The sequence below is a fragment of the Agelaius tricolor genome, unplaced genomic scaffold (assembly GCF_023055355.1).
Source record: "Agelaius tricolor isolate 1412-34295 unplaced genomic scaffold, bAgeTri1.0.p SCAF_3, whole genome shotgun sequence".
Taxonomy (NCBI): Eukaryota; Metazoa; Chordata; class Aves; order Passeriformes; family Icteridae; genus Agelaius; species Agelaius tricolor.
Window position 1 is genome coordinate 41,473,234 of NW_027269263.1, and position 27,768 is coordinate 41,501,001.

The window sequence follows — 27,768 nt, forward strand, 5'->3', positions numbered from 1 at the left end:
TTATAGGTATTCAAGTAACTTTATTCAGATAAATAGCCTCACTCAGACTGTTAATCTGAAATTACTCCTTTATTTCTATGGAAAAAATGCCAATAAAAATCAATCACTTCAAAAGTATAATGTCACAGAACTGATAAATTTGAATTTGCTTCTGAAATACCTTCCCTCATCACAATGGGGTGAGTATTACTGGAAGAGGGAACCAGTGTGTTACTGCTGCAATGTATCTACTGCAATGCTCAGATACAGTAGAAGAAACAGGAAAAGCAGGGTAAAATTTTCCCCTATGCAACTTTTTCCAGTGCAAAGATGTCTACACAAAGACTTAGTCATGGCCAACTCTGAAAGGTTTCTAGTTCATCTCTATTCAAGGCCCATTTTTAGTTTGTGAAAACAGCTGACAGCATCTGATCCAGAAATGCTCAGGTTAATAGGAAACCTTAGGAATTCCAGCAGGTTTGGATCAGGCCAATAGTAAATTTGATGGACTAATCTAAGTTTACAGTTAACAGATTTATGAGTGCAAATACTTATATCAAAACATTTAAATGAATGGCTGTGCATAACCATAAATTAGCATTTGCATTCAACATGCATACACACACATTTATTTCCTTATTCTGATGGAAAAATCTGTCCCTTGGTTCTACAAATCAGAACATGATCTTAAGAGTAATAATTTTTGCCCTGAAGTATTAGCCAACCCTCAGAGCACTATGCACTGCTGTGCTTAGGAGGAGGATGATGCAGTAAAGCAACTTGCATATGAATATTCTAATTTCCAGAAGTCCTATTTTCTATAGCACAGGAAGAATCCACACAGCATGTGCGTAGTTTTCAGCTCATGCTCCAAGTGGGAAAAGTCTCACATGGTTTTTTCTCAAAATGGTTTTTTTCTCACATGTTTTTTTCTCAAAATTCCATGCTCTTTCCTCCAAGAACTCTTATCCTTTCATTGCCTGGACACAAAAGGCTCCATAAAACATGACCACAGAAAGATTCTACCTGCACATGATTCATGTGGCTCTCTTACTGATATGCACAAAAAAGTAACTGAGCAAAAAAGGTAACATAAAGCTGCTCAATGGTTTCTAAGTGAAGAGCATCAGAATACCTCATAATTTCATATAAGGTCAACTCTATCCTAAGCAACTTTTCAGAGGTACTGTTCTTAAAACTGTCCCAATCTATCAAGACTAGCATTGGTGTGTATTAGAACTAAAGTCAACAGACACAGGTGGGCTAACACAATGGCTGCCTTCTCCCTTTTTCACTCTGAGATGTTTCCCTCCTGATATGATGGACTGTTGATATAATTTTCCAGACTCCTGAAAGCTGAAACAATCACTTGTGCCTAGAAATGAAAATAATTAGAGCTAGAAAGTATTTTAGGCAATTATTCTGGTTTCCTTTGTGCATCCACATTGACTAACACCCAACCTTCCTCCAAAAAACAACCCCTCAATGTTGACAGCAAATTTAAGTATAGTCTTCCTCAGATATGCAACAACAGAAAATGCAAACCACTTCTATTCCTTCTCAGGGATGTCTGCTTTTGCTGTTTGGAAGAAGCATTCAGCTGGAAATGAGAATCTTTTCCTATCTGAGATATATGAGGTTTTAAAAGCTGTAATCCCCTAGCAGAAAGCAATCACCTCCCATTCTGCTTTTGCTCAAAAGCTACTTCAGTACATACATGGTGTGAAGGTCTCTGCCCGTGGATAAGGACCTGGTGACTAAACAGCATTACCAGCTTGTGCCTGCTTGTAACATCTTATTTTATTGTCTCATTAGACTGATTGTGTAGGACCAGACATCAGTGATACTTTGTTTTGACCAGCTCTGTCTTTACAACATCCTTTGTTGGTTATCTTTTTTGTACCTATTTTTAACTGTCCCACCATTTCAATGACTCTGTCCCCTTGGTTGCTGTATTATTACTATTAATGCTCTGAAACAAGTATACAAAGTTTCTCTCTCCTGGAGTGTAGGCTTAGAAATGTTATTAAGAGTGCACCATTAGCTTACTTATTCCTCCCTCGTACCTGTAGCCTCTATTCTTACAGGGAAAAATTTTAGAGCAAAGTTTAACACATATTTACTGGGGACTGTGACGCTTTCAGTCATCTCACCTCAGTAGTACCAGCAAGGGGGATCTATAATCTAAACTCACTTGTCCAGCAGCTGAAAGCCACTCATAGTCAGGCTGGGTGGGTTTGTTCTGAATATCTCTGGCTCTCTTTCAGTGATATTGATTGCAAGTCCAATGGAGCACTTACACATTAGTCCATTCCTGCTTCTTAAAAGTCCTCATGGGTATCTGGCTATGCAAGAATTGCAAATCTTTTGATGCCTTTCTGCCAACACTGACTGATGTGGGCTCTGCCTTAACATCTACCAGCAATTCAGATTTCTTCTAGGACAATTTTTGCAGTAGCAACACAAGGATGCTCAAGTTGGCAGATGAAAATCCCCCAGCTTCATCATCTTCCCAGCCAATCGTTTAAAGTATGGTACTGTATGGAGCCTAATGAGCCTCCCTGGGAGTGCATCCTTCCAAGACAATTGGCTCATACTTGAGTTCATTGCATTGTGACAATCTGATCACAGCCCATGGGGCTTTTCTAGCTTACAACTGGAGTAGAAGAGTCTTGTAAGTGTCCAATCCTACCACTGCAAGTGTAAATCCATAGCCCCAGTGCTGGCTATCATATATGATCCTCCTCTTGGTCTCTTGTGGTAGCTCAGGTACTTAAACACCAGCACATATTTGTAAGCAAGAACCAAAGTGATCAGAGTTTTTCAGATCATTCCCTTTCTTGAAAAACATTTTTGTTTCCAGCACCCCCTTTGCTAATCATCTTATTTCCTTACTTCCTAATGTGGCCGTAGATTTTGTGTTTTTGTCTCACAACTGATGCATTCTTCATTTACAAACCATTTCTAGGAAATAATGAAGTGTTGTTCTAGTTCTTTTTCTGCCCACTATCTTGTTTCAATTCCTTTCTGAAATCTCCAGGTTTGGATTTTAATCCATTTAAAATTTTTGCCATGGAGACCTGTGAGCAACTAATCTCCATCCTTTCGTACAATGGGAAAATTAATGTGCATTTTGGAAACAGAACCATGCTCTTGACAGCAGACAAGTTTTTGACTGTGTGTGATTAGCTAAAGTTCAACCAGAAAGTTGTCACAAATTAAAAAACAACTATAAAATCAAGGAACACTGATAAAATCCTCCTTCTAAATAAAGCAGAGTAAAAACAATAAACACAGGATAAATCAATCAGTGTGAGATAGAGAACACTCTGTGGTTCTTCCATCCAGCCTGCAGACAGAGGGGTGGCATGAGCAGGGCTTCTGCACCCTTCTCCATGCTGCTTTCACCCTAAGATGGTGGATATGATGTGTTAAAAATCTAGAAACAAAGCAACACACTTTTGAGACAATATTAATACAGGAAGTAATATAAAAGCTGGTCTTTAATTGGAGATCTCCAAAGGAAAGTGAGGAAAAATGCCCACATCACGTAGGGCGAATACGGTTTTGTAAGTTTAGCATTGGAGCATAGCCTCCACTCCACCCACTGCCCTGCTGCTCCTTCCCAGGACCAGCAACAGGAGCTGGGAAGTTCTTTTTGACTCTGAGACTCTGTTTTGGGATGGGGATATATAACTCTGAGGACAATGATCTCAGTTTTTCCAGGTCCCTGGTTATGGCAAGGGAACTTAAAAAGGTCTTACAGGGACCTGAAGTAGCAGATAATACAACCAGTGAGTAACCTAAACCATAATATTACCATATGGGCTTAAATTTTGGGAATATCTTTAATGTTTAGAGCTCTGCTAATTAAAGGCTGTGAGATATTCTTATTCCTCCTAAAAACGCACATATTTAGTAGAAAACATTCTTCTCAAAGGAGTCTAGACAGTTTCTTTCCCATTTAAATTTCACATCAAACATTTTATTTCAGTCACTCAGTGTCTATGCCTTGGGCAACTGAATCACAGCTAACAGCAAATGAATGACTACGATGTTGTGATTAGCAGAGAATACAGGCAACTGAGAACCTGTCCAAACATTTACTGTAGTCACAGTATTTATGCCAGCCATTATTAGGGATAAATAATGGCCACAAAGAGGACTTGATTCCACCAGGTAGACCCTTTAAAAATTGTCACTGATATTCTTATTAAATGGTGAAAATTATTTCTATTTTAACATTTAAAAAAATATTTCTAGATGCTTACATTCCTAATTAAATCAAATATTATCAGAAAAAATAGTTTCTATTACATTTCAGGAACAAGTATCATGAACAAACACACTTGACAGAGAAATTTAATATTGTATTACACAGGGGGAGTCAAAATAAAACTTAAAGTCTGAGACTCTGATGCTGTGAGACACTACACCAAAATCCAACTGGGAAGAAATAATAATTTCACTTATCCATAGCAATGATTTTCTGAGGAGTTCAAATAAAAGTTTGCTTGTTCTGATGAGATCCACTGAGTAGACATTATTTGATTTTCCAGATTCCCCTGTCTGCTAGAAGAGCAATGGGCTGAACGTGCAGTTGAGCATCTTAGATGCTAAAGGCACAATAAAATTGAACTCACTGAGTATTTGCCAAGGCTTTTGCCTTTCATTTAATTTCCAAATGCCATCCAGTTATATGAAACCTTTAAAAGGGTTTCTTAAGGTAGAGCAAACAGGAAGTTAGGATGTTTTTAATCTTGTATTAAAGATTTTAAGTTGTTTATAATCATTAAAACACAGTAACTTGAACTTATGAAAAGACTCAGCACTTTAATAATAAAAAGAACCATCTGCTTCTTATGCCTGTTCCTATAAATATTTTGTTACTAGATGCCAGTGGAAAACATGAAAAGCTAATGACTGACTGACAAGTAGATTATTTAGATACTGAAATGAAAATCTAATGAAGAGCAACATCACTAATCATATGTTATCATTTTGGGAAGCTTCACATAATGATTTTCCAGTGACTCAGAAACACATCCACCCTTGTCACCAGACAGTGCAATACATCAGCAGCAAAGGGAGATTTGTGGTACAGAGCACAATCTCTTATAATTGCAATACTTACAAGGTCAAATATCAAAGAGCAAGTAATAAAAACTATATTCATTGTCCAATTTTAAGCATGATAAAAACAATCAAGCACACAACCAAATATCTAGAAGACTGATTTCTAATGCATGAAATACAAGGACAATTGATGCTTAAAATTAGAGGCAGGAAGAGGAAAGCAATTAAACTTCCAGTAACCATTTGTGGAAAGGCCTGCTTTAAAGTGTTAAAACTACTAAAGAGAAGCATTTGAGTTACAGTCTCCACTACACAAAGACAGAACATGTTAAACAAGCCTCCTAGACTTGTATGTAGTCACCCACTGCAGAATTCTGCTTTCAAATTTCACATCTTTAGCCTAACCCTAGCCTATCTCCAGTAAATCCTGTGACATCACACAGGTATAACACAAAACTGCCTTTTGTGATGATTTTTAAGAAGTATTCCCACTCTTCTTTTTCTCAGCGGAGCCTACTATCAGCTGTGTAAATGTCATATCTGTAATAACAGAAAGAGACGGTGAAGTGTGCCCATGATCTTACCTCATACTCAAAGTCCTCTGCTCTATCTGCATCAGCAGGCAGGCTGGAAAGATACTCATTGCCTTCATAAAATTCATGCTCCACTGGGTGAAGAGAATGGCAGCTATGTGGAACAAAGCAGTACAATAACAATAGATGAGAAAATATGGGTTTTTTAAATTAAAAGGTCCCACCTCACCCCCCTCCACTGTCAGCTCCTCCCGCTGCTGCCAACCCAGTCTCACTTCATAGTTTTCTCATCTCAGAAGCGCTTCTCTGAATGGCTGGACAGCCTGAAAGAACCAAGTACCTGAAAGAGCCAGTACCAAGAAGCAGCACAAGCTGTTTTCCCTGCAAAAGCTCATGCTCTGATTGAGTTCATTTTGCTGGGTTAATCTTTAGGCATATTTACACAGGGTGATTTCTTAAAAGGGTCTGGTTAGAACCCAACAGCTTCACTGTGACATTTCAGATTCCTTACACTCATAAAGGTACATAACTCCAGATTTGGGTGCTGTGTCATGGCTGAGGGCATCTCACTAATTATCTGGTCATAGTCTTGAACAGTCTACAGGCTGTATCAGGCTCACAAACTGCTTTAGAACTCATGTAAAATATCTTGCATTATCTTCTTGTGTTAAAGTGGTAACAACATGGTGAAGTGCATTTGAGCAACTGCACAATTACAAACGTTAGTAAACTGTGCTGTTAAATGGGTTTGGAACACAAAGAACGAGGTCTTTAAAACATCTTTAGACCCAAGGCTGGATCCCAGCCATGTAGTATCCGGGGTGGACCTATTTTAGCAGGGTTGAAAACTCTTCCCCATGCTGAGGGCATGGGAACTTCAATCACAGTAGCCCAGAGTTTAGAAATATCCAGTAAAAACTCAGAAATACTTGTATCCTGTTCCTTGCTGTGCAGCAGTCAGCAGTAAGCCAAGTCCATCTAGCCCAGAATTTCTAAAAATGGACCTACATCAAAGTTAAAAGTGTCATGTTCTGCATTAGCATCAATTCTGCAAACCCACACAACATGCCAGCAAATCAGTGAAAAGGCTCTAGGGCTATAATATTTTTTGGCAGGCTACAGAGGGTCTGTAGGGTCATCTGAGGTCACCCACGAACTCATGAGGTATTTATGAGGTGGGGTTAAAAGAGGAAGAACCCTACACCCTATTTATGTATAAGCACCACCTGCTGGTGTTTGCACCCAATTCAGTTCCAAAGAGAGATAATTTAATTAATATATTTTGCCATATGACAGATGAAATGGTACTTTTTGATATCTATATTTTTGGAATTGTTTTGCTTTTGATAAGGGGAACTTTATATTAAATCACTTGTTTCATTGATTTGCTTTTGTAAAAAAATTGGAAGAAAAGAAAACAAGACAAGCTCTTTCTAGGTCTGAAGAAGCCTTTTTGGTACTTTGGAACACAGAAGTGTTTTTCTTCTTGACTAGGGCTTAGCTTTGGATGAATGGATACATAAACACAAAGTAAACATGTCTGAGATTCCTCCCTGTAGCCTTAACCTACAAGCAGAGTTTAGGAAAGCTGTCACTGAAGCCTGAATGGGATAGTGTTTATCAACAACATTTATTATTTATTTAAAGTGTTCCTGAGACTTTTTCAGAAGGCTAAAAGATCCTCCCTGCAATGCCTCAATGCTGCAGGTAAACAGCAGAAAAAGATAAACCATACCTATCTGAAAGTAGAAAAGGGCAGATATCTGGAACTGGTGGTGTGGAAGGCCTTAGCTTGGCCAGAGCCATGATATGCTCAAAAGTGATGTCAGTCTGAGTGCTGGCATCCATAAGCCGAACATCCTGAGAGCCGCTGTGAGCTTTGGCAGCTGGGGCTCGTCGTAAAACCTGAACTACAATGGGCTCCTTGGCATTGCGGAAAGCTTCCACGGCTTCCTCGTGAGTGGCCTTAGAGAGGTCCTTCCCATTGACCTAAGGAAAACAGGGAATACAGCCAAGGTGAGAGAAAAGGCAGCATAAAAACATGGGTGTAAAATATAGAGGGATGAATTATTTGTGTGGCACATCAAGCCACCTGATGACATTGATGAGCATATTTTGGTATCCATGCAAGAGGGAATATACAGCTGGGAGGAGAAATAAGTTCTTTAATCTTTGCCAGAAATTAGAAATGGTTTGAACTCTTCCATAACTGTCCCACCCAATGGAATCCAAACACAGCAAAGAAAATACAATATTTAGAAAGTAATTTAAATTATTTCCTCTTATTTTATTAACTTTGTAAAACACAGCTAAAATAGGAGGGGTGCGTCTAATTTTGAATTTCAGCATTTTCTGCGGCATGCAATTGTTTTAAAGGATTTCTGGCATAGCACTGTTATTAATGCAGATGTCAATAAACATGTCTCTGATGTCTAAAAAGAAACAAGGCCAATTTTCAATGTTTTGTCACTTATCTGCTATGGCCATTATACAACCATTAAGACCACAGATAGGAAGATTGGACTAGCACAGTCAGCTGCTGGTCTTTCAAGGAAAGAGAACTAACTCAATAAATAATTTGCTATGAACAGACAAATAATCAGCCAGAGAAAATTACATTGCAAATGTAGCATAGCTCGGCAAAACTAAAAGACTGTGCCAAGGCGTCTCTCCACTACAGGCAAAGCAGCAAATTCCTCCTGGTCTAGATGAGGCCTTAGGGTACTAAAATAATGTAACTGCAAGGTTTGATTATGCTAAATTTATACAAATTCAGGTGCTTGGGACAAGATTTGCAAGCATCAGCCCACTACAAAATGTGAAGGCTAATTGGTCAATGGCAGTCAGTAGCTAAGCCCTTGAACACAGGGCTGTGCAACATCCTTACAGAGAAAATACTATTTCACTGGTTCCAGAGCAGTGGAACCACTGTAGACTGCTACACAGGAACTAACTGTTGTGAGCTACTGTGGAAATGAGATGATCCTGTGCTGGGGTAGAAAGGCAGGGTTTTCAGAAATGTGACTACCTGAAGGCACCAAAACCTGGTTAAAATTTATATTCCCAGGAAAACTTCTACACTGCCAGCAAATCAGAAATAGGAGTCTGCCGCAAGGTCATGCTCAAATTATCTTCTTTGTACATAAAATGTGTCATAAAACTTCATAAAACTTAATGAACCCTCCCCAGAAATGGGACAAACCCATAAATTACTTTTCCCCAATGTTTGCAAATAGTGGTGGAAATGAAAATTTCTTTGCCACATCACTCCTTCATTCAAGAAATTCTTGGAAATTTCTTGTCAAAAAGGACAAAGGCAAACAGGAACAATGTCAGCAAACTCAAAAGAGCCTCAGTAACTCAGCAGCCTTCAGTAACATTTTGAAGCAACTTGTGCAACCATAGTCCTATCAATTTATGTGCATGGCTAGGATACTGCTGACCATTAATTTCATGTATATATCAATTCAATACATTTCCAGAGTATGTGCACAAGTACAAGGTGGCATCATCTTTCCTCTGACCTAATTTCCAAAGAATCAGCACCTTCACACCCATGTCACTCACAAGGACATGCAAAATAACTGTACTGTGATGTAGCCACCAATGTAAAGGTCAGCTGATCTTTCTAGCTGGACCTGATGCAGTGATGGCAAGCCTGCAAATTTTGAACACATTTCTGTAGATATAAAAGCTCAAAACTCTTTATGCTGAATGCTTGGGGCACCCAAAAGTACCACACCACTGCGGCCTAGACTGTGACCAAGTAATTCAAAAGGCAGCTAGGTTGGTGACCTAAGCTCAATGCATATCTCTGGTCTGTCTGATAACTGAAGCAAAAAAAAAAGATTTAATGTTATAATTTTATCATTTAGACTATCATCCATAAAATCATTACTAATTATAATCTAATTTACATGGGAAAATATCAGTTGTATCTAAGAGGAAGAGCCAGAGCTGTCTAAGAAAAAATTAAGTTATAAGAAAACCCAAAGAAATTTCCCCCAGAAGAGAACTTCTGCAAACCCTCCCTGCTGACACAAGTGACACTGCCAGGGTGATCAGACTCAGCGCCATCTAATGGAGGCAATTCGAGATAAAGCTTCAAGCCTGGGTCGTCCAGCCACTCTTCAGTCTCTGCTTCATTCTTGTTTCGAACTCATATCCTATCAACGACACAGTTTTTCAGTGTCTGTGATTTTTGTAACAAGAGTGGTCTATAGGCTGTCTGAGGGACTCTCATTCCTAGGGCCCTAAGAATAGCAAAATTACTTTCCTGGCTCCCCAGTCCCTTTCGATACTTTTTCAGCTTCAGACAACTATATGGTGTTTCTCCTAAAAGTAAATGTTTGGGAATAAATACCACGTAGCAATGTATCATTTTTTTCCTCTATTTCAAGTATAAAACACACAGTCCTTCTGTATCCCAGCTGAACCACGTGGATTTTGGCACAAGATAACCATTTTATCACAGATACACATCAACAATCTAAAAGACATTTGGATAGCCTACAAAACCCTTTTTTTTTTGAAAATCAGAAGCTGTCTATTCACATCAGTCAACACTTATCACTTATTCTGAGGAAATAGACATAAATTCACAATAATGCCATTTACATGCAAATTTTATTTCTAAAGAATAATAATATTTTAAAATCACATGAATGTGAAAAATCACAAAAGATATACATTTTCATTTATCCTGGGAACCTATGTCTGACCTCTATTTTCATTTAAATGCCTATTTAATTTGATGGCTTTAAACACATTCTCTCCTTTATTTGGTTTCTTATGAAATACAAGCACAGTGGACCCAATACTTGTTTAAATTGTCACTTGAAGTTCATCAACACACTTTGTCGATCTGCACAGAGGTCACATAATTTACAAATGCCTCCTTTCTCAGAAGAAAATCTATAGCTGAATTACTCTATGCTGGCAGCTGTCCTGCCCACTTGGGGTGGAGGAGAATATTTTAAAAACCTAAAGCCAGTACTACACGTGGGGTTGGAAGCACTTTCCCTACAGGTTCTTTAAGGATCTTCTTCCTGCATTATCCTCCAACTTAACTCACATATAGTTACCCTGGGAGTTAAAGACAGCTGAGCACTTATTTACAACAAGCCATTTACAGGTTCTTAGTGGATTATTAAATAAATTCCTCGCCTCTGAAAGGTTACTTTCAGTGGAATCCAGGGTACTATTTTAAGTGGATAGAGAAATCAGTCACTTTTAACAGTCAACACAAAGACAAGGGAATACATTTGTTGTAGCAGATGGGCTAATTAATCCACAAGCTAGTTGTGAATGTTAAGTAAAGAATATATCTTTTCTCATGTAAACCAGCCTCCTGCCCTCTTTGATTAAGCTTTTGTTTAATGAAATCTCTCTCCCCCTGTCCCTGGCTATTGGACACACTGCAAAGTCTGGGCCACTTGTCAACATCTCCCCCAGAGTGACTAGTGGCCACCGCCTGGATCCTTGCCATCTCCTTTGGATTCTTGCTCTAAACCCAGCCACATGCAAAACTTCATCAGCATCAGAAAACAAACAAGGAAATGGGCTTTGTCTTTCATGCAAACATACACAGACATTGGCCAACTGCCACTGCTAATGCCAGCACCAGTGCACACAGGCGTGTTCCTACACAGAGAGGTGGGCAGCAGAGAAGTAAGGACTAAATAACAAAACAGTGACTATAAAATATGTAGACAAATGGTTGTTAAGTTATCTTCATGTTATGAGTGCTAAAGACAAGGTGAAGAAAAATCAGTCCTTCAATGAAGACTGCTTCTAGGATTTAAGTGCCTGTGACTGAAAATTTAAACTGCCTTGTCTGTCTTCTAACACTTTTCTGCTCTTGATCATTTAACGCTGGGCAGAATTTTTGAAACAAAACAGCCAGAAATGTTAATGTTTCCTGTAGTCTTTACTTTTTCCATATGAAGAGAAAAAGGAAAATAGCAGGAAAAAGGGGAAAAAAAGTGGAAAAAAGGAAAAAGTATGTATAGTCATGTGAATGCAATCACAAAATCATTAGCAGCTCATGAGATAACCTCCTACCCTCAGCAAATATCTGGCATATGCAAGTTTAAATTTAAGATTACCTCTGCTGAAGTGAACTCCTTTGAGACACTTCATTTATTCAGTAGAGGCAATGGGAAGAATAACTGAAGTGTTCTGCGAGAGCAGAGGTGTCTCGACACACAGCTTTCCTAGTTAAATGACAGAGATGCTGCCTGACATGATGATGGAGTTCACACAAGGCTCACTGTCCTAGGAGATTTCAACACCCATGCAGAAGATGTCCCTGACCTGACAGGTGCTAAATCTGCTCTCATCACAGCAGTCTCCTCACCTTCAATCTCTCACCCTAAATACACCCAGGCTACCATTCCCTGGGTGCATCCTTGGACAGCAGACTGGCACAAAGATCAAACACTGTCCTTAAGTTTGACCAGTCCTTCTTTAGGACAGGAATTTGAGCCCTTCCTAACTGCAGGCAACAGAGAAAAAAGAACAAAAACATCTCAGCTTCCTTCCAGATTTACAGCTTTTGGCATACAGAAACTCTAGAAAACTTCTACTGCTGAGGGCCAACAGCTGCGAGGCTCCCTGGGCAGGAGAGGTTGGCACTGCACATGTGACACAGTGCCAACCTGTCAGTTGCTCCCAGGGACACCCATGCTGCGGAGGACACTGTGAGTCTCCTGCTAACACACGTGTGATAGCTCATCTCCAGAAAGGGCATTTGACACACTGACATTTTAGGTTACAGTTTAGTACTAAGTCGCATTTCTTCAGCAAGTTAATCTGAAAGACAGCAAATTCAGCCATTATCCAATACCACTATCTCAGTCAGGGTTCATGCAAGTTCAGTAGAGGGACAACTTTTATTATGCTGGTTAATGACATTTTCTCTTCCTTGGCCAGATGAGTTAAGCGACTCTTGTTCCAATTTGATCCTTTGCTGCCCTGACTGTGAAATCTTGTCATCTTTCCTAAAAGCTACACAAGCTGCTGAACATGCAGGCTCTGGCTGCTTCCCTCAAGCTGAACCACAGGCTTATAACAAGAATTACATCTCTATTACCTGTAGAGCTGAGGTTTGTGCTGTTGGATAGCTGGTTTGTATAGTTGGTTCAACGATACCAGATAGGCCCAGGCAACACCCAGTTCTGCAGCCTTCTGTGCATCTCTGTGTGTAACCAGCACATCACCTCCATTTCCCCGTAATTAGCAGAAATCTACTGTGGCTGAAAAACCAGTGGGTAAGTCTTTATCTGAGCAAGACAAAATAAAGGTTACAAAAACTGGAAAAACATAAAAATATACCTATTTTCACTCTGTAAAATTTCCTCTCAGAGTGAGACAACCTAATGACTTGGCAATTTTGATAATTTAAACAGCAATTGCCAGAAGAAAAGCACCCTCCTTTCAACTGACCTCAAGACGATGCTTCATTTTGTCAGAGCTGTTACTGAGATCAGTGCATCTGTGGGCAGGTCTGACAGCTAGAATTTCTCTCTATGAAGGACATGACATATTTTGGTAAGACCCCAGCAAAAAGCTGGACACTGCCTGGAAGTATTGCCCAACAAGATGTCCTAGGAAATTCAGAAGATTTTTAAACTGGAATGGAAAAAAATGTCCCAGGCAGATGTACAGAGAATGGACAAATAGTTCTCATCACATCTGCAGTTAATACAGCAAACTAGTGAGCAAGGTAACTAATACCTTGTGCTTGTGAAACTTTGGTTCTCCAACAAATAGAACCTCAGTATCTTTCTTCTTTGTGATTTTGCCTTCTCTACCCCGTCACCTCTAAATAAAACAAAACCACTGCGAGAAGCATCTCCCAAAATTGTGTGCAGAATCATGCTCCATGTTTTGAAAAAAACATTTAAGTCTGTTGGAAGCAAAGCAATCACTGAAGATCCCCCAAACTTTGGGAAGAGGTTTGGGTTTTTAAATCCCAAATGCATTGACTGCCTAATTGCATGTATGGTATTGAGTATAAGAAATGGATTGTGTTTTAGATGTGTGCCTACAGCCTGCTTCTAGCTGGCTGGGTGAGGTACAGTCATCATTCACTACAAATGCCTTTGAGCATTTCCATCTCCTTAACGCAGTAAGGGACATTTCCATCCCTAAAGACTCTTGGTGGTTCTGGGCCCTCACCTTGGGACATCTCTTAAAAATCACTTGGATGCTACAATTTGCATCTCCAGGATAACTATCTGCTCCAACAAGTTTTAAATCATTACTCAGCAGCTTTAATTTGTAGCCAAAATGCAAACTTAATTTCTGCACTTCATAACATGAGGCTTGGCAGTCGGTGTAACTGGAGAATATTTCTTCCAAATCATCACTGTCTTTTAGAACAATGCACATCTCACAAAGATCCTTTCAAGTCCTTTAATGCTGATGTTCAACAACATCAAAACAGCTCAGAAAGTTCAGCTCAAAAAGTACAGCAAGTGCTCAGAAAATATTCACTTAAGTGTTGAAAGAGCGAACATAACAATTATCTGCAATTCTCTTGGTTTGTGTTATCTGCATTTGCCTTGTGAGTGAAATGAAATCACCAAATTAAATTAAAGAATTACTGCATTAGTTTCAGAGTGAGCTGCCTGGAGACAACTGCTGGTAGACAAGTATTTGTGATCAACTGCTGTTGTCTTTTTCCAACTCCCTTAATCTACCCAGCAGACCTGTGATTAGCTGCAATCACCATCTTTCTTGCATGCTCTTCCAATTTGTATTCCCAGCCTCATTCCTCCTTCCCTTGCTTTGCTGCCTCTGTTCTCTCTCTTAGTCTGCTTGGCTCTTCTCACTCTGCCTTTTTCTTTCAGTGCAGGCCCTTCTTTACTCCCTAGGACTCTCACGCCTGCTGATTCCCGAACCTTCCATCTTTCCTTTCCTGAACTCTTCTCTACAAAGACCTCCCACTGCCCTCTCACTGAACCTGTCCCCTCCCCACAGGCTGGGAACTTGTCATCCTCCCAGGGTGACAGCTGGAAAGCTGAGCACTCATGAGGTCTGCCGTCACCAGCACCTCCTGGTACCGACACGAATGCTCAGCTAACCCAGATGGTAATGTTGCAAGGCTGGGGTATATTTACTATGCAAATTGCTTTTAATATTGACAAACAGTTTTTTTGATGATATTAAGATTCTGCCTGAGGGCAATAAAGACTAAACTAGCTGTGGCATGCATAAAATACGTGTGTTACTTCTTGATATAATTAGGACATCATTCATTACATTAATCATTGCAAACTTTTTCTGTTTGGGGATAGGGCATTGAATAAATCTCTCAAGAGATCTACCACATACAGTAATCCTTTGATGATGGGGAAAAATACAATCAAAGGCCAGTGTGCGTGCTAAGAAAGAACATTTTTTATCTCTCAGCCTTTGCACTGAATGCTATAGTCTTCTGTGAACTTCACGGTGTCTCTGCTCCATCACAAGCTCACTCTCCAAATTCTCTTACAAGGTATGTACTTTTCTCAGAAAAGAGGCTCTTCAAAAGGTAATTGCCATTAAAGTTTTAGGAGACCAAATTAATGACATTCTTTAATCATCTGCAGTTCCCAAAGAATAATGGAAGAGGCTGAATGGCAGATTTTAACTCTCTAAATAACATGTAGTCACTTCTTTCCTTTTAGGGAGTCATACTCCACATTTCACTAACAGAAAAAAAACCTCAGTCACGGCTGGCATCGCCACATGAATGTTACACTTATCACTGTCATAACAATTCATCCACACACAGACGACTGAAACTCCTGGTCTCCTCTGAACCGAGTAGTTTAAAAAGATAGATGGCTGCCTTCTGGCTAATTGTGGGAGTTCTTTCATTACTATAAAAAGACTTATTATATCTCAAGTGACTTTATAAGCAGTGAATAATGAGACTTAAAGTCTTTGGAAAAGACTCTGCTGATCAAATGCTGGGATAACTTATGGGCACAGTGACCTTTTCCTCAGTAAGATACTTCAAACTGCTGCTGTTGGCCCATTATTAAAACTCCCCATTTAAGGCATGCAGTTAAGCCCAAGGCAGACTTTATTTTTTAAAAATTTTTAAATTCAATTTAAGGTAGCACAGCAAGACCTGTATCTCTCCCAGCGTGGAGGACTAACTCCTGGCCGCTCCAGCTGTGCAGGAGCAGGACAGATGGCTCTGGAAGTGCAGGCAGCTGGCTGGGTCTCACCACCCTGCTTCTGACAGCACTGCTGGCACCAGGAGCCTGCATCCCATGTGCCACAGCACTCCTCACCCCAGCAAGGGAGCTCCTTCCTGCCAGCACATTCACCAGCAAGCACCAGTACACTGGGCCAGCTCCTGTGTCGCTGCAGGGAAGAGCAGCCCACCGCCTCCAGCCAACCTGGTGTGCTGCGTTTGGCCTGGCCAGGAGGGTGCCAGCACTGCACACTGCAAAACTGCAGAGACATTAAACCCAACATCACAGCCCTGAGCCTGGTCTCAACCCTGGCTGATACCCTGGTCAGTTCCTGGGTTTTGCCACACATCTAGCACAACCCAATGCCCTACTGGGGCGCCACACACATGAAGTGCTAAGGTTAGAGTGACCACTAAATGCACCTGCACTTGCTTTTTTAATGAAGGAACAACAGACTAGCTCTGCTTTAATATTCATTTCTTACTGAGCATTTGTTTTAATTTTATCTTGAAGAAACAGTAAAGGTTCCTCCTCTTTGGAAGCAAAACTTGCAGAGTCTCTTTCATTATTTTCTCATTCTTCTCTCATGCTGTCTTGAAACTAATCTGACACTTTTGTTCCTCCATTGATTTTCATGGCTTTACTCCAGAACAAGCATATTGGCAATTTCTTTGGGCATAATAGTACTTTCAAAAATTAATTTCCAGTGTTTTACAGGACTAAATATTTAAAAAATACTTTTGATGAGCTCAGATGTATTTAGATTTTCTCAGTCATATGGGCAGACAAAACAACAGATACATTAACTTCATCCTGCCTCTGGAACATGGCAACTTCCTAGAGCTCTTTTTCAAAGATGAAAATGAATTCAGAGGAACCACTCACTTGATAAAACAATGCAAGTAATGGGGCCTTACCTGCTATTCAAAAGTTCATCAGATGCTTTTGTACCAGAAAGTTTCCCATAGCTTTCCCCACAGGAAGGCTTAGCAACAATTTTTATTGAACATAGAGAAAACAGCTGTAAACTTCTAGCTACACGCAATGAACACAAAAGAAAATACGTGCAGAGGCATAGAAAAGGAATCTGATGAAACATAATTGTGACTGTTTCTTCCCTTTTGTTTCTCTCTCTCCTACTTTGATCCTCTTTTAAAGACTATTTATTCATGTAGGATTACTTTAATTTTCTCCTGAGTGATGAGGGCTTGCTATGCTGACAGAGAAATATTTTAAGTTGCTTCTTCCTAAAGTTTATTTGTTGCATTCCTTCTTAGAAGAAAAGGTTGTAAAGGATGTGAATATTAGTACCAGCTTAATTCTATCTTATTTAGACAGCACCATGACTGTGTACACATTTTCTGTACTAAGAGCTACAGCTCCTTTCTTGCTAAAAATCAATTACAGCCGCTATTTCTGTCCCTGTGTTTCCAACTCTATACTTCCTTCTGAAGGCCTGCTCCTTCCTGTCTCCCTATCTCTGCCTTCCTTCACCACTTCCTTCCTGTGTTTTATTCCAGTTGCCTCTTTGGCTTCCCTCCCGTATCTTTCACTCACTCCTTTGACTCCCTTTATTTTCTGGGATTTGGTCTCTGCAGTGTTAGAAGCAGCGGCAACTGCTCCTGTATGGCTTTAGTGTTTAACACCTGCAAAGGGAATCTCTCCCTGAATGAAGTCTACAGGAAATCCCTTCCTACAGGCTTTAGGAGAGAAGGAAGTAGCTGACTCATAGCATTTTCTGAGGAACTTCATGCAATGCTCATCAATTTTCTTTTCCCAGGCAATTCCAGGTGTATTGCAAGGATATCAGAGCTGCCATTCCAGCTCTCCCAGGCACATCAAGGCTGTTGAGGCTCAAATGGCTGAAAAATACATCAGGGAGCTTATGCACTGCTGGTAGCCAAGGCTGTGCTGCTGACTGGTCACTGAATACGTTGCACCATTGCCTTGCAATATCACAAATATCACTGAAATACAAACAGATTTTGAAGAGTCTCTTGTGTTAACTCTTCAGGAAAAAAGCTGGCCTTTGGACACATCTGAGCAGTTCTTGTTGCTTTCAATTGCCATGCACCTACATCAGATGGTGAAGTTTAGCACACAGAGCAGAAAGGACCTTTAATTATCAGGAATAGACTAATTCTTTCTGCTCAGAGAAACAGAATTTTACTCTAATATGAAGTGAAATTATCTGACAGGCTTTTGATTATTTTAAAAGCAGCACAAGCAACTTAATTAAAACACCAAAAAGAATATGGCAACATACTATACTTGTGTATTTGAAAAAAAACTGCCTAGGGGACGACTGTCTTTGGTTGTATAGTATCAAGCACCACAGAGCCCCAGAGTAAGTAGGGCCTTCTAGATATTGCTGTAGTAAAAATAATGATTATACATCTGTGCTGAGAATTTAGACAATGAATTATAAGGGGACATGAATTAAAATAGACATGCTTTAAAATAAAGTTTATGGCCCAGACAATGAAAACACTTTAATCATGGCACACTGGGGGATATCAAGACAAGGGCAGTGTCATCTTTGTTTTGTCTCAGGAAGAAAGTCCTTTTAAAAATGAGGGTTTCTTTTCGCAATTTATATGACATTTCATTACATAAAAAGATAGCTACCACTGAAAGAAGAAATAAGGCCCCTTATGTTTTAGATTATATATCAGAAAAGATATGTTAGGTGCACATGAATTCCTGATAGCAACATACAGATTATATACAGAGGATAATTTATAAAGGGAGATATAAATTCTGTATGTGCTTATAATAGAATTATTACAAGTAGACTCTCTAGGAATGCTTTTAGTAAGTTATAAAAGTGTTTGTAAAAACAAAATTCCTGACCAAATGAAGACATTTCACCAAAATCAACAACATTGAAATGCTTCTCGGCTGAACTTCTTAACTAAACCTCATGGATATTTGTCATCTTACCATGACCCCTGCATTGAAGTGTTTGTTTACACTAACTTTGGCAACTTTCTTCAGCAAGAGGCAAGGAACTGTGGTAAAATAAGAAATATCTATGCTGTGCACAAGTATGGACTAGGAGAGGAGTGGCTGATGGGCAGCCCAGCTGATCTCCCTCATATGCAGTGGCAGGACACATGGCAATAGTGCAAAGCTGCACCACGGGAGGCTTCTTTCCTGAGATGGTGGTCAGACACAGGGACAGGCTTCCTAAAGAGGTGTGGCATGCCCCATGCCTGTCCACATTTAGGAAACATTTGAGGAATGCCCTTAACAACAGGCTTAAATTTTTGGTCAGCCCTGAAGCAGTCTGGCAGTTGGACTAGATGATCACAGTAGGTCCCTTCCAACTGTAAAAATTTTATTCTATTCTAGTCTATTCTCACAGAAACAAAAAAATGATGTTGCAACATCACAGCTTGTAAAATTTTTGTTCTTTAAATAGGAGGCAGGTGGAGAGCAGCAGAAGCTTGCAACTGGATCGATAAATTGTAGTGAAGTGCAAATTTCAGCCAAGTCCTGTGTGTTCTAACAGCTCAGATGTACTTGGATTCAAAGGCTTCTTCTTGGCTTATTTGTTGAAAAGGTTATGTTTTAGAATGGCTTGTTGACGAAAAGTGTATTTTCCCCCTTAAATTTAAAGTCAAGTGGGCTCCCATTTCAAAACCCACATCATGTAGGACTTGAGAGCAGCTTTCTTGTTACTGCTGATATATTCTTTAAGAAAGCCGTGTTTCTTTAAACTTTCATGGTAAGCTGGCTTTACAAGCTAGTAAAGTAAAATGTCATAGCATAAAGTTATTGGTGAAAAGAACCACATCTGCAAAGCAGAGACTTCCAATAAATTGAGAAATGTCTGAAGCCAAAATGGCAGGGCAAAATTTAAACAAACCTTCCCCACCTAAGGAGAGGCAGACAGGCATAAACCATTCCCAGCAATCAATTCTGCTATTTGAATTCATCCTGACACTTGTTGGGCTCGGTTGCTGATGTGGAACCATGGCAGAAAGGCCAGGCCACCAGGGAAATTTGGCCAGCCTCCACATCTGAGAGTGAACCACCCGACTGCAGGTCTCCAACCCTTCTATCGCTTTTCTTTGTGTTCCAAGCATAAACTGTTTTGTCCACTGTGTTTCAGGTCTGCCACAATAAAGAAAATTCTTCGTTCACTGTTCATATAAGAGATGGGAAATACTGGAATGGTAAGGTTGCTTTTCAGGCAGACAGTTTAAAAGTAAACCTGTCAAGTTAATATTCATGATTCTGTTTCTCACTCTGGCTACTTTGCAGTTAATTATTGATATTGTTAGACAACAAAGAAAACATCTGAGAAAAGGCACTGCAGGTTTCTAATTTGTGAAAATTCAATATTTACATACATTGGAGACAAATCTGCTTTTAATGGAGATTCTCAGAGATTTTTGTGGGAAAGAATTTCCATACTGGCCTTGAGTGCCGTCATTAATACCAAGCAGAAATATCATCATACTCTTGAGTTGTTAGTGCGTAAGTCTCACCAAAACACAGTTAAGGTAGCCAGTGCTCACAGATATTCAGAACATGCATTTTCTTTCCCCCCTCCTACCCCTCCAAACCCTAGCCTTAGAACAACCCAGAAACTGTGAGGTCAGGTACCCAGCCATGCAATCTCAATCTCCAGACTGACGTCTCAGTCAGTGGCAATAAGCTGCAGGGCAGCCATCACATCCTGTACATTGCACAGCTCTACTGAGCAAGAGGGATTACCTGGAGCAGATTGTGATACTGTGATCTCAGAAGGCAATGCCATCCCATCTGACATCCTCATGCATGATCAGCAGCCAAGGTGCACAGGTACCAAAAGTTATCGGTGTCCTCATTTCACCCTGAATTATTTGGGTAGGAGGAGGCACAGGGTCCCTCAAGACCTGTCAGCAGGAGATGCATGTGGTCCATGGGGCAAGTCAAGAGCCACTGTGCCCAACAGGCTGGAAGCAAACTCAAAAGGTGCTTTTGGAGCTGCCATCAAGGCCTTGCAATTAAGCAGACATGTCTCCCCATTAGGTCTATGCTTCTATTCCAGGCCCAGGACAGTCAGACTCCTTAAAAAGTTAAGTCAACTAATAGAACACAATACTTTCCCTCTCCCTTAAAAAATGAGGACAGTATGGATAGGGAGCAGTAACAGCTGTACATTGACACACTAGCTTAACAAATAAGTTATTTGCCTAAAAAATGGAAAAAAGGAACTCAGCATAACTGTATGAAATCACACCTTTCACTCTGCAAGGCAGTCTTTCCATCAGGTTCCTGAACATTCTGAAATGTAAGAAATTACACACCGCTTTCTGAAGCTTTAATTTAAAGTAACAAAATATAATCTAAGCACCAATCAAATAGGGCTGGATTTAAGGAGTTAAGTATGTGGTTAGATGGAGGTTACTCTTCTGAAATGCTTACACCATCCCAGTCCAATAGGTACAACAGCTATGTTTTGAAATCTGCCAGTAGTGGGACAAATGGGAGAAATAATGGGTCTAGTCTGAGCCTCTTTATTCTCATTACTGCACTCTGATTACCGTACTTCCATAAAACATGGCATGTCTCATCCTCATTATGGCATGTCCCTTTTTTTCTCCACCTTCTTGCTTCACCATTTAGCCTTCTCCCCTCCTCCCCTCCTTTTTCCCCCCAGGGTTCCCCGGTAAAGCTCCCAGTCCTGCTGAAGCAATCTGTATTTTAAAAGACATTAAGCATGTCATTAGGAATTGGCAGGTGAAGTTTGCTGATATTTCCACAAATGTCACCAATAAAAGTATTAAATAAGATCACTGCAAAGACAAACTCTTCTGGAGTTCCAGCAGTAACCTCTCCTCGGCCTTTCAATTTCCTTTTTAGCACTACATGCAGTTAGATATACCTGCAGAGTCAGCTCCAGGTCCTCCTTCCACCCACTTAGATCTAAGTGCTTCTCTTCCAATTTAGGTAGTATTTTTCTTCATAGTATCAGATCAGATATTTTTGTTTATCTTAGTCCAGATAAAGAGGACCCACCACAGACTCTTCATCAAGATAAGGCATTTGCTAATCAAAAAGACTACCATGTTAGCCCGGCTTTGCAACCTGCTCAGTCTGTGATTCATTATGCTGCACTTACCCTTTGCCTTCCCTAAGTGCAATCATCCTCTTCTTCAAATTGTACTTTAACACCTTCACACTGTGTATTCTGAACCTAAAGACTGGCAAATCCCATAATGATCCTAAGCACAGGTATACCATTTAATTTTATTCCATTAACTCCTCCACGCTAGACTAGATTAACCAATCTTCCTATTTGTCCTCGCTACTGCTCTCTCAACACTTGAGAATCTCTTGCCTCATAGTTTTGCCAGTATAACTACTTCTGGAGGTTACCCTATGTTGAAGATTGCAATGCAAGTTGTTTTCCATTACCATCTGTATGGCAGACTGCCTTTGTCAAGTGGGCAGTTTGCTTTATCTCTCTCTTTGAGTGACCACACTCACACCTCCCTCTGGAGGGGGCATCTGCTGATGACAGACTATTGAAGGTCACTGCATGACTGATAAGAACAGTAACATCCCATTGGGAGATGCTCTGCGCAGAGGGAGGAGCCAAGTATTGCTACCCAGATATAATCTAGAAGTTTTTGAAACACCAGCATGGTTTTCTCCACTGGATTCCCCAGAGGAACAGCAGCTGTCTCTTCTTCCACTGGATCTTCAGAGGAAGAATACATCCTTCTCTACAGGTCCTCCTTGCTCCAACAGAACCACACCTGATACTTCAGGAGGACTGCAGCCACATTTCCAATTGGACTGCCACCAACACCCTGACCCACAGGGTGTCAGGTTGGGTTCTGACTCTGTCAGTGTTGTTCTAGTGTACTGCATTGTTTATTTTATCCTTTTATTTTTTTCCCTTTCCCTATTAAAGAACTGTTATTTCCTGCTCCCATATTTTTTGCCTGAGAGCCCCTTAATTTAAAATTTATAGCAATTCAGAGGGGTGGGGAAGGGTTTACATTCTCCATTTCAGGGGAGGCTCCTGCCTTCCTTAGCAGACACCTGTCTTTCCAAACGGAGACAGCCTAAAAATTGAATCCCAGAAAATCCTGCTTTGAAAATCATCTCTATTAAAATGTTAGTGTTATTTACCCTATGGACAATTGCCTTATCCTTCCATATTATCCATGTTTCCCTCAAATCCTCTCTCCTACACCTTCACTCTTTAGGTGCTTTTCCCACACACTCAAAACACGTGCCTGTGCAAATCTTTCTGAGAGGTTTTAAACCTTTCTGCTTGACACATATTGTAACTCCCCAAAAGGTAGAAAATCTTCAAAATGGTCAGACTGTGATAAAATGACTGCTTTCCTGGACACAAGGCACAGGGAATATGCAGTAGAGCCAGCCAGATCTTCAGGTTGAAAAGGAGGACAGGAATGGCTCTTTAGTACTAAATACCTCACATTTGTGTGAGTATGCTTTCAATTTACTAAATGACATAACCTCGGTTTTGGAGGTCTCTTAAAGGAAAAAAAAAATCAGATATGAAAATAAAATCAGTGAAAGACAGGGAGAGAACAATTCAAAATGCGGAAAAATTATAAAGATTTACTATTATGGCATTTGTTAATCCAGGGAGAACACCTCTATTAGTAGATAGCAATATTCAGGGTGTTGTAAACCTATTTCCCTGGATGAGGTCTGATTTATAGTCTTGGACAGAAATTATTCTTCTCATGTCTTACAAAAACAGAAAAAATCTTTTACTCAGCATGGTTTCAAGCTATACAAGTACAACACAGCGGAGACTCTGCTGCCTCTTGATGCCTTCTGTGTTGGTGTAAGTTAGCTCAAAGATGGCTTTATTTTTTAGAGTGATATTTTACAGGCTGTTAATCCAGAAAGTGGATTATTGCCTTTGGGTATTTTGTGAAAAAATAAAATAGAAATCAATTGAGGTATTTCATTTATTATAGCTGTTGCTGTGCATGGGCAATCATTTTTTTTTTCTCCCATAATATATTAGGCTTCTCTGCACTAGAACTTCCTGAAGCAGCCTCACTAACATAGTTCACTCTAACCCCCTTAGAGCCTGTCTTGTCAATTATCTGTGAATTTAGAAAGACTTGCACAAAAGATCATAATGAACTGGGTTTGAAACAGACTGTAAAGGTGTAAGGTACTGAATACTGAAGTTTGGAACAGCTACGGTGGAGATATGTCTTGTGCTAGGTCTTGCACTCAGACAATAAATGCTTTTTCATTTAAAGGTTATGTTAAAAAAGATGGAAGTAGAGATGTGAATTGAATGGGGCAGAACATGAATTGTCTGAGTTCTGCCTTTATCACTGGCATAGCCCTGTTGTACAGTATATTAACCTTGCTTAACTGTATTTTAATACTTTGCTATATTTTAAATTTCTCCCTGCCTGCTGTTATGCTGAAGATAGTTGACTTCTACTCTGACTTCAGTAATAAACGGTTTATTTTTTTTCTTAATCTAGAATATAATTATTTTTCCATATTTGCAGACAACCATCCCCAGATATGATGTATGCTTCTTGCATCACACCTCAGAAATGCAGTGTGACTGAGTTCATGTTTGCAAAGCACTTCTGAACCTCAAAAAAGAGCACATTCACAAAGCAAATTGTAATAAGGACAGATGTCAAAATTTGATAACAGCTGCAGCAACAGCACAAAGCAAAACCAGGCAAAAGTCATGACTGATATCTGACCCTCATTCATGCATCTCCAAATGCCACTAGTGTTTAAGACTGGTACCAAGAGGGGAATCACAGGAGTATGAGGAGAAATAGGACAGTCCTTGTGCCAGAATATCTGGATTTCCTGATGGACAGGAAATGGATGGATGACAGCTGAAGACTCCATTTAAGGTCTGCACTTTAGTTGGCAGACACAGATGTAAAAGGTTTGCAGGTAGAGCTCCTGGAAAATGTGATGACTGCAAAGAACAGCTCCCACTGTGAGCACTGTGCCTGGCTCCATCCAGCTCTGCCTCTGGCACATTGCTTGGCAGCAGGCTGGCACCAAAACCAGATCTGCCCTCAGCTTTCTCTCAGCTTCAGGAACACAGTGGATACAGGCACAGTTAACCACAAAACTGGGGTCTCTGTGTACAGCTGGGTCAGGACACTGCTACACTGGATTGCTTTTAACTTGTGACATGTGGCATATGCCTGTTTGTGCCTGGAGTCTGTTCTTTGTCAGATGGCATGAGAGAGGCTTTTAAACCACCATTCACAGGATGTTTGACACATTCAGAAATTCCCTTCTGTGTCAAAATAATAAAGTGGAGAAGTCTTCAGGATAAATAGAAAAAACTAGAATATATGTAGTTGTATACACTGATTAGCCCCCTGGAATGCACATTTAACAAGGCTTGTGAATGCAAAATTAATCTTAAGTTTAAAAAAAAAGTTTTGTGAAAAAAAGCTAGAGGGGTATTTGATAGGAGGCCAGAGTATTGTTGCCTGAAGTAGAATGATATTTACAGACCAAAATGTGCAAAACTGGAACATTGTTTTTGTCAAGTACAAATTAAGCTAATGTACCATTAAGAGCTAGAGGCTCATAGACATTAAAATCATGAGGTTAGGACACAGACTGTGCTATGACAAACTAACTGTGCAGATATGATAGGGATGATCCAGCACCCAGCTAGGATCTTGAAAAGCAACTTGCTGCTTCTCCTGTGGCATATTTAGGATGAGTCTTTTGAATACTAATATTACTCCAAGCCAAGATACTCTTTCATTTTTGTGAAAAGAACTAACAGTGGGTAAAAAGAACAAAAAGATATGGAGCCTAATGAGAGGTGAGGCACTACTTCTGGAGTCAGTATATATCATTTTGTTATGATGAACAGCTCTTCCCTAAGACAGATCTTGTATTTCTAACCTTGTAGCAGCTTCTTGAAGCCACAGAGAGGAATTGGAGGAATCTTGAAGCCACAGAGAAGGAAAAAGAAGGAATAAGATGGAAAAGAAGCTTATATCCCAGAATCATAAACTAAACTTTAGTCAGACAACATGGAGATTGTCTTTACACTGTTTTTCTCCACCTGCAGCTACAAAATAAAATTTCCTTCCATGCTGACTTTGCCTACCTCCCTTGTAATGTCTCTCTGACCTTTTTGATAATAGATATTTTCAGTATTAAAAAATCACTTGCAACTTTGCCCCATCTCATTAGTGGGAAGCCACAGGAAAAAAAGACAAAAAAACCCCAAACAACTGAGAGTTAAAATAAACTATGAACATCAAAGCAAAAGACTGTTAACTGTGGCTCACACACCTTGTGAAAAGTGAGCACATCCACCTGAGGCTCATGGTCTGATACAATGGCTGGAATGGCAACCAGAAAACAGACAACCTGATGAGACCCTCCAGACCCTGGAGGGCTCAAGCCTCTCTGGGACCTTGCTCTAACCACAGGGCCATGAGGTAGTGTGCTCTGGGGAGCTCTGCTGCCACCTGAGGAAAGGACAAATGGTTGGTGAGTGACACGAGATGAGCAAAGTGAGAGACACCTCTCTGAGGAAAGTCTCCTTGGATGTGTGTGCTCTAATTCCCTCCTGGCTCACCACCATGGCCTGTGGGGGCTGCCTTTCCTGTCTCTGGAATGACAGGTGCTCCAGCCAGTGACAACGCAGCCCTGACCCAACACCAGGCTTCATTTGCTTAACTTATCACTACTGTGACATCAAGGGTCTGTGACCCCCATGCATGACCAAGTAAATGCATGGAATTGCCAAAAATCACAGGCATTTCTACTTTAAAGGACAAGCTGTCCCCTCAAAGGAATGTTTCACCATCTACAAATTAATCCCTCAAAGATTTTTGCTGAGAATTCAGCAGGAATGAGAAAGAACAATTTCAAGAATACTGATGGCAGACAGAAAAACAAACCCTGTGGATTTTTGTAGGAGCTCTTTGCTTTCTCAGTACCATTGGAAAACTCAGCCCTAACTTTTTTCATAAATCATGAAAGAAAACATAGCCCCAAGCCACCTCCTAGCCACACAACAGTCAGTTCAGCAAAACAGGAGTGGGATGCAAACTGCCAGACAGCACAGAGAGATCCCCAAGCTTTTGAGGACAGCCAACAAGAGCCTGTACCTCTAGAAACAAAGGCAAGATATGCAAACTGAAAAGCAAACACTTCCATCTCTGTAAGTCTCTGCTGCTGCTTTTTTCACCATGTGTGGTTGTTACACTGTTTTCCACATTTGCTTCATCAAAACAATTATTATCTGCAGCCTTTTGAAATTATTTTCCAAAGATAAAACAATTATGTCAAGGACTAGTAAAAGCTCGTCACTGTTCCATATCTGCACAAATTACCTTGTATTTCAGATGATTTTATGTACATTTAATCACTACAGATTAATTAGATGGCATACAGCAACCAGCAAGACTGAAGAGCTAAATTCAGTTTAAGTACACATGCAGCTAACTTGTGGCTTTTAAGAACAATTTTAATTAAAAGTTCTAGAAAAACCATCCAGCTGAAAATATTGGGAGCTTTGGGATGGGCTTAGCATAGCTAATAATTTTATATTTAATCAAAGCAGCCTTTGGCTGTAATAAAAATCTATTTTCCTCTGGTAATAAATAGAGTAATTCTGTGAAACAGAATACATAATTTGCAAAATTTCATATGTACAGAAGATCCATGCAAAAAAGAGATCATTTCAATCCCAACCTTCAGAGAGCAGGTTGCTTTCCTTTTGAATATGTAAGACTATTTTGAAATCAGCTTTAAATATTATGCCATAACAGCAATTTCTGAAAAAGATGACCCAAAGTGCCTTGGGTTCCTCCAGAAGAGGGATAATAATCTAAAGTGACAGTAATTTTGAATGAGGCTGACTTTTCCAGTGAACCATGGAGAAAATGCAAGAAATGTCCCACTGGCTCAGACCAGCCACCAATGTAGCTCACTTCCAGCAATGGCAGTGGCAAATGCTGTTCAGAGGG

At 40.0% G+C, this 27,768-nt stretch overlaps 1 protein-coding gene across 2 annotated transcripts in view; it reads right to left on the bottom strand.

Annotated features, from left to right (window-relative positions):
* PDZRN4 (PDZ domain containing ring finger 4) overlaps positions 1 to 27,768 on the bottom strand; it is a 230,693-nt gene that overhangs the window by 32,009 nt on the left and 170,916 nt on the right. For both annotated transcript variants that reach the window (XM_071423593.1, XM_071423594.1), the window contains 2 exons: positions 7,324 to 7,577; positions 5,640 to 5,742 (listed from right to left, as the gene is read on the bottom strand). In XM_071423593.1, coding sequence (XP_071279694.1) covers positions 5,640 to 5,742; positions 7,324 to 7,577 — 357 coding nt within the window. The remainder of the gene's footprint in view (positions 1 to 5,639; positions 5,743 to 7,323; positions 7,578 to 27,768) is intronic.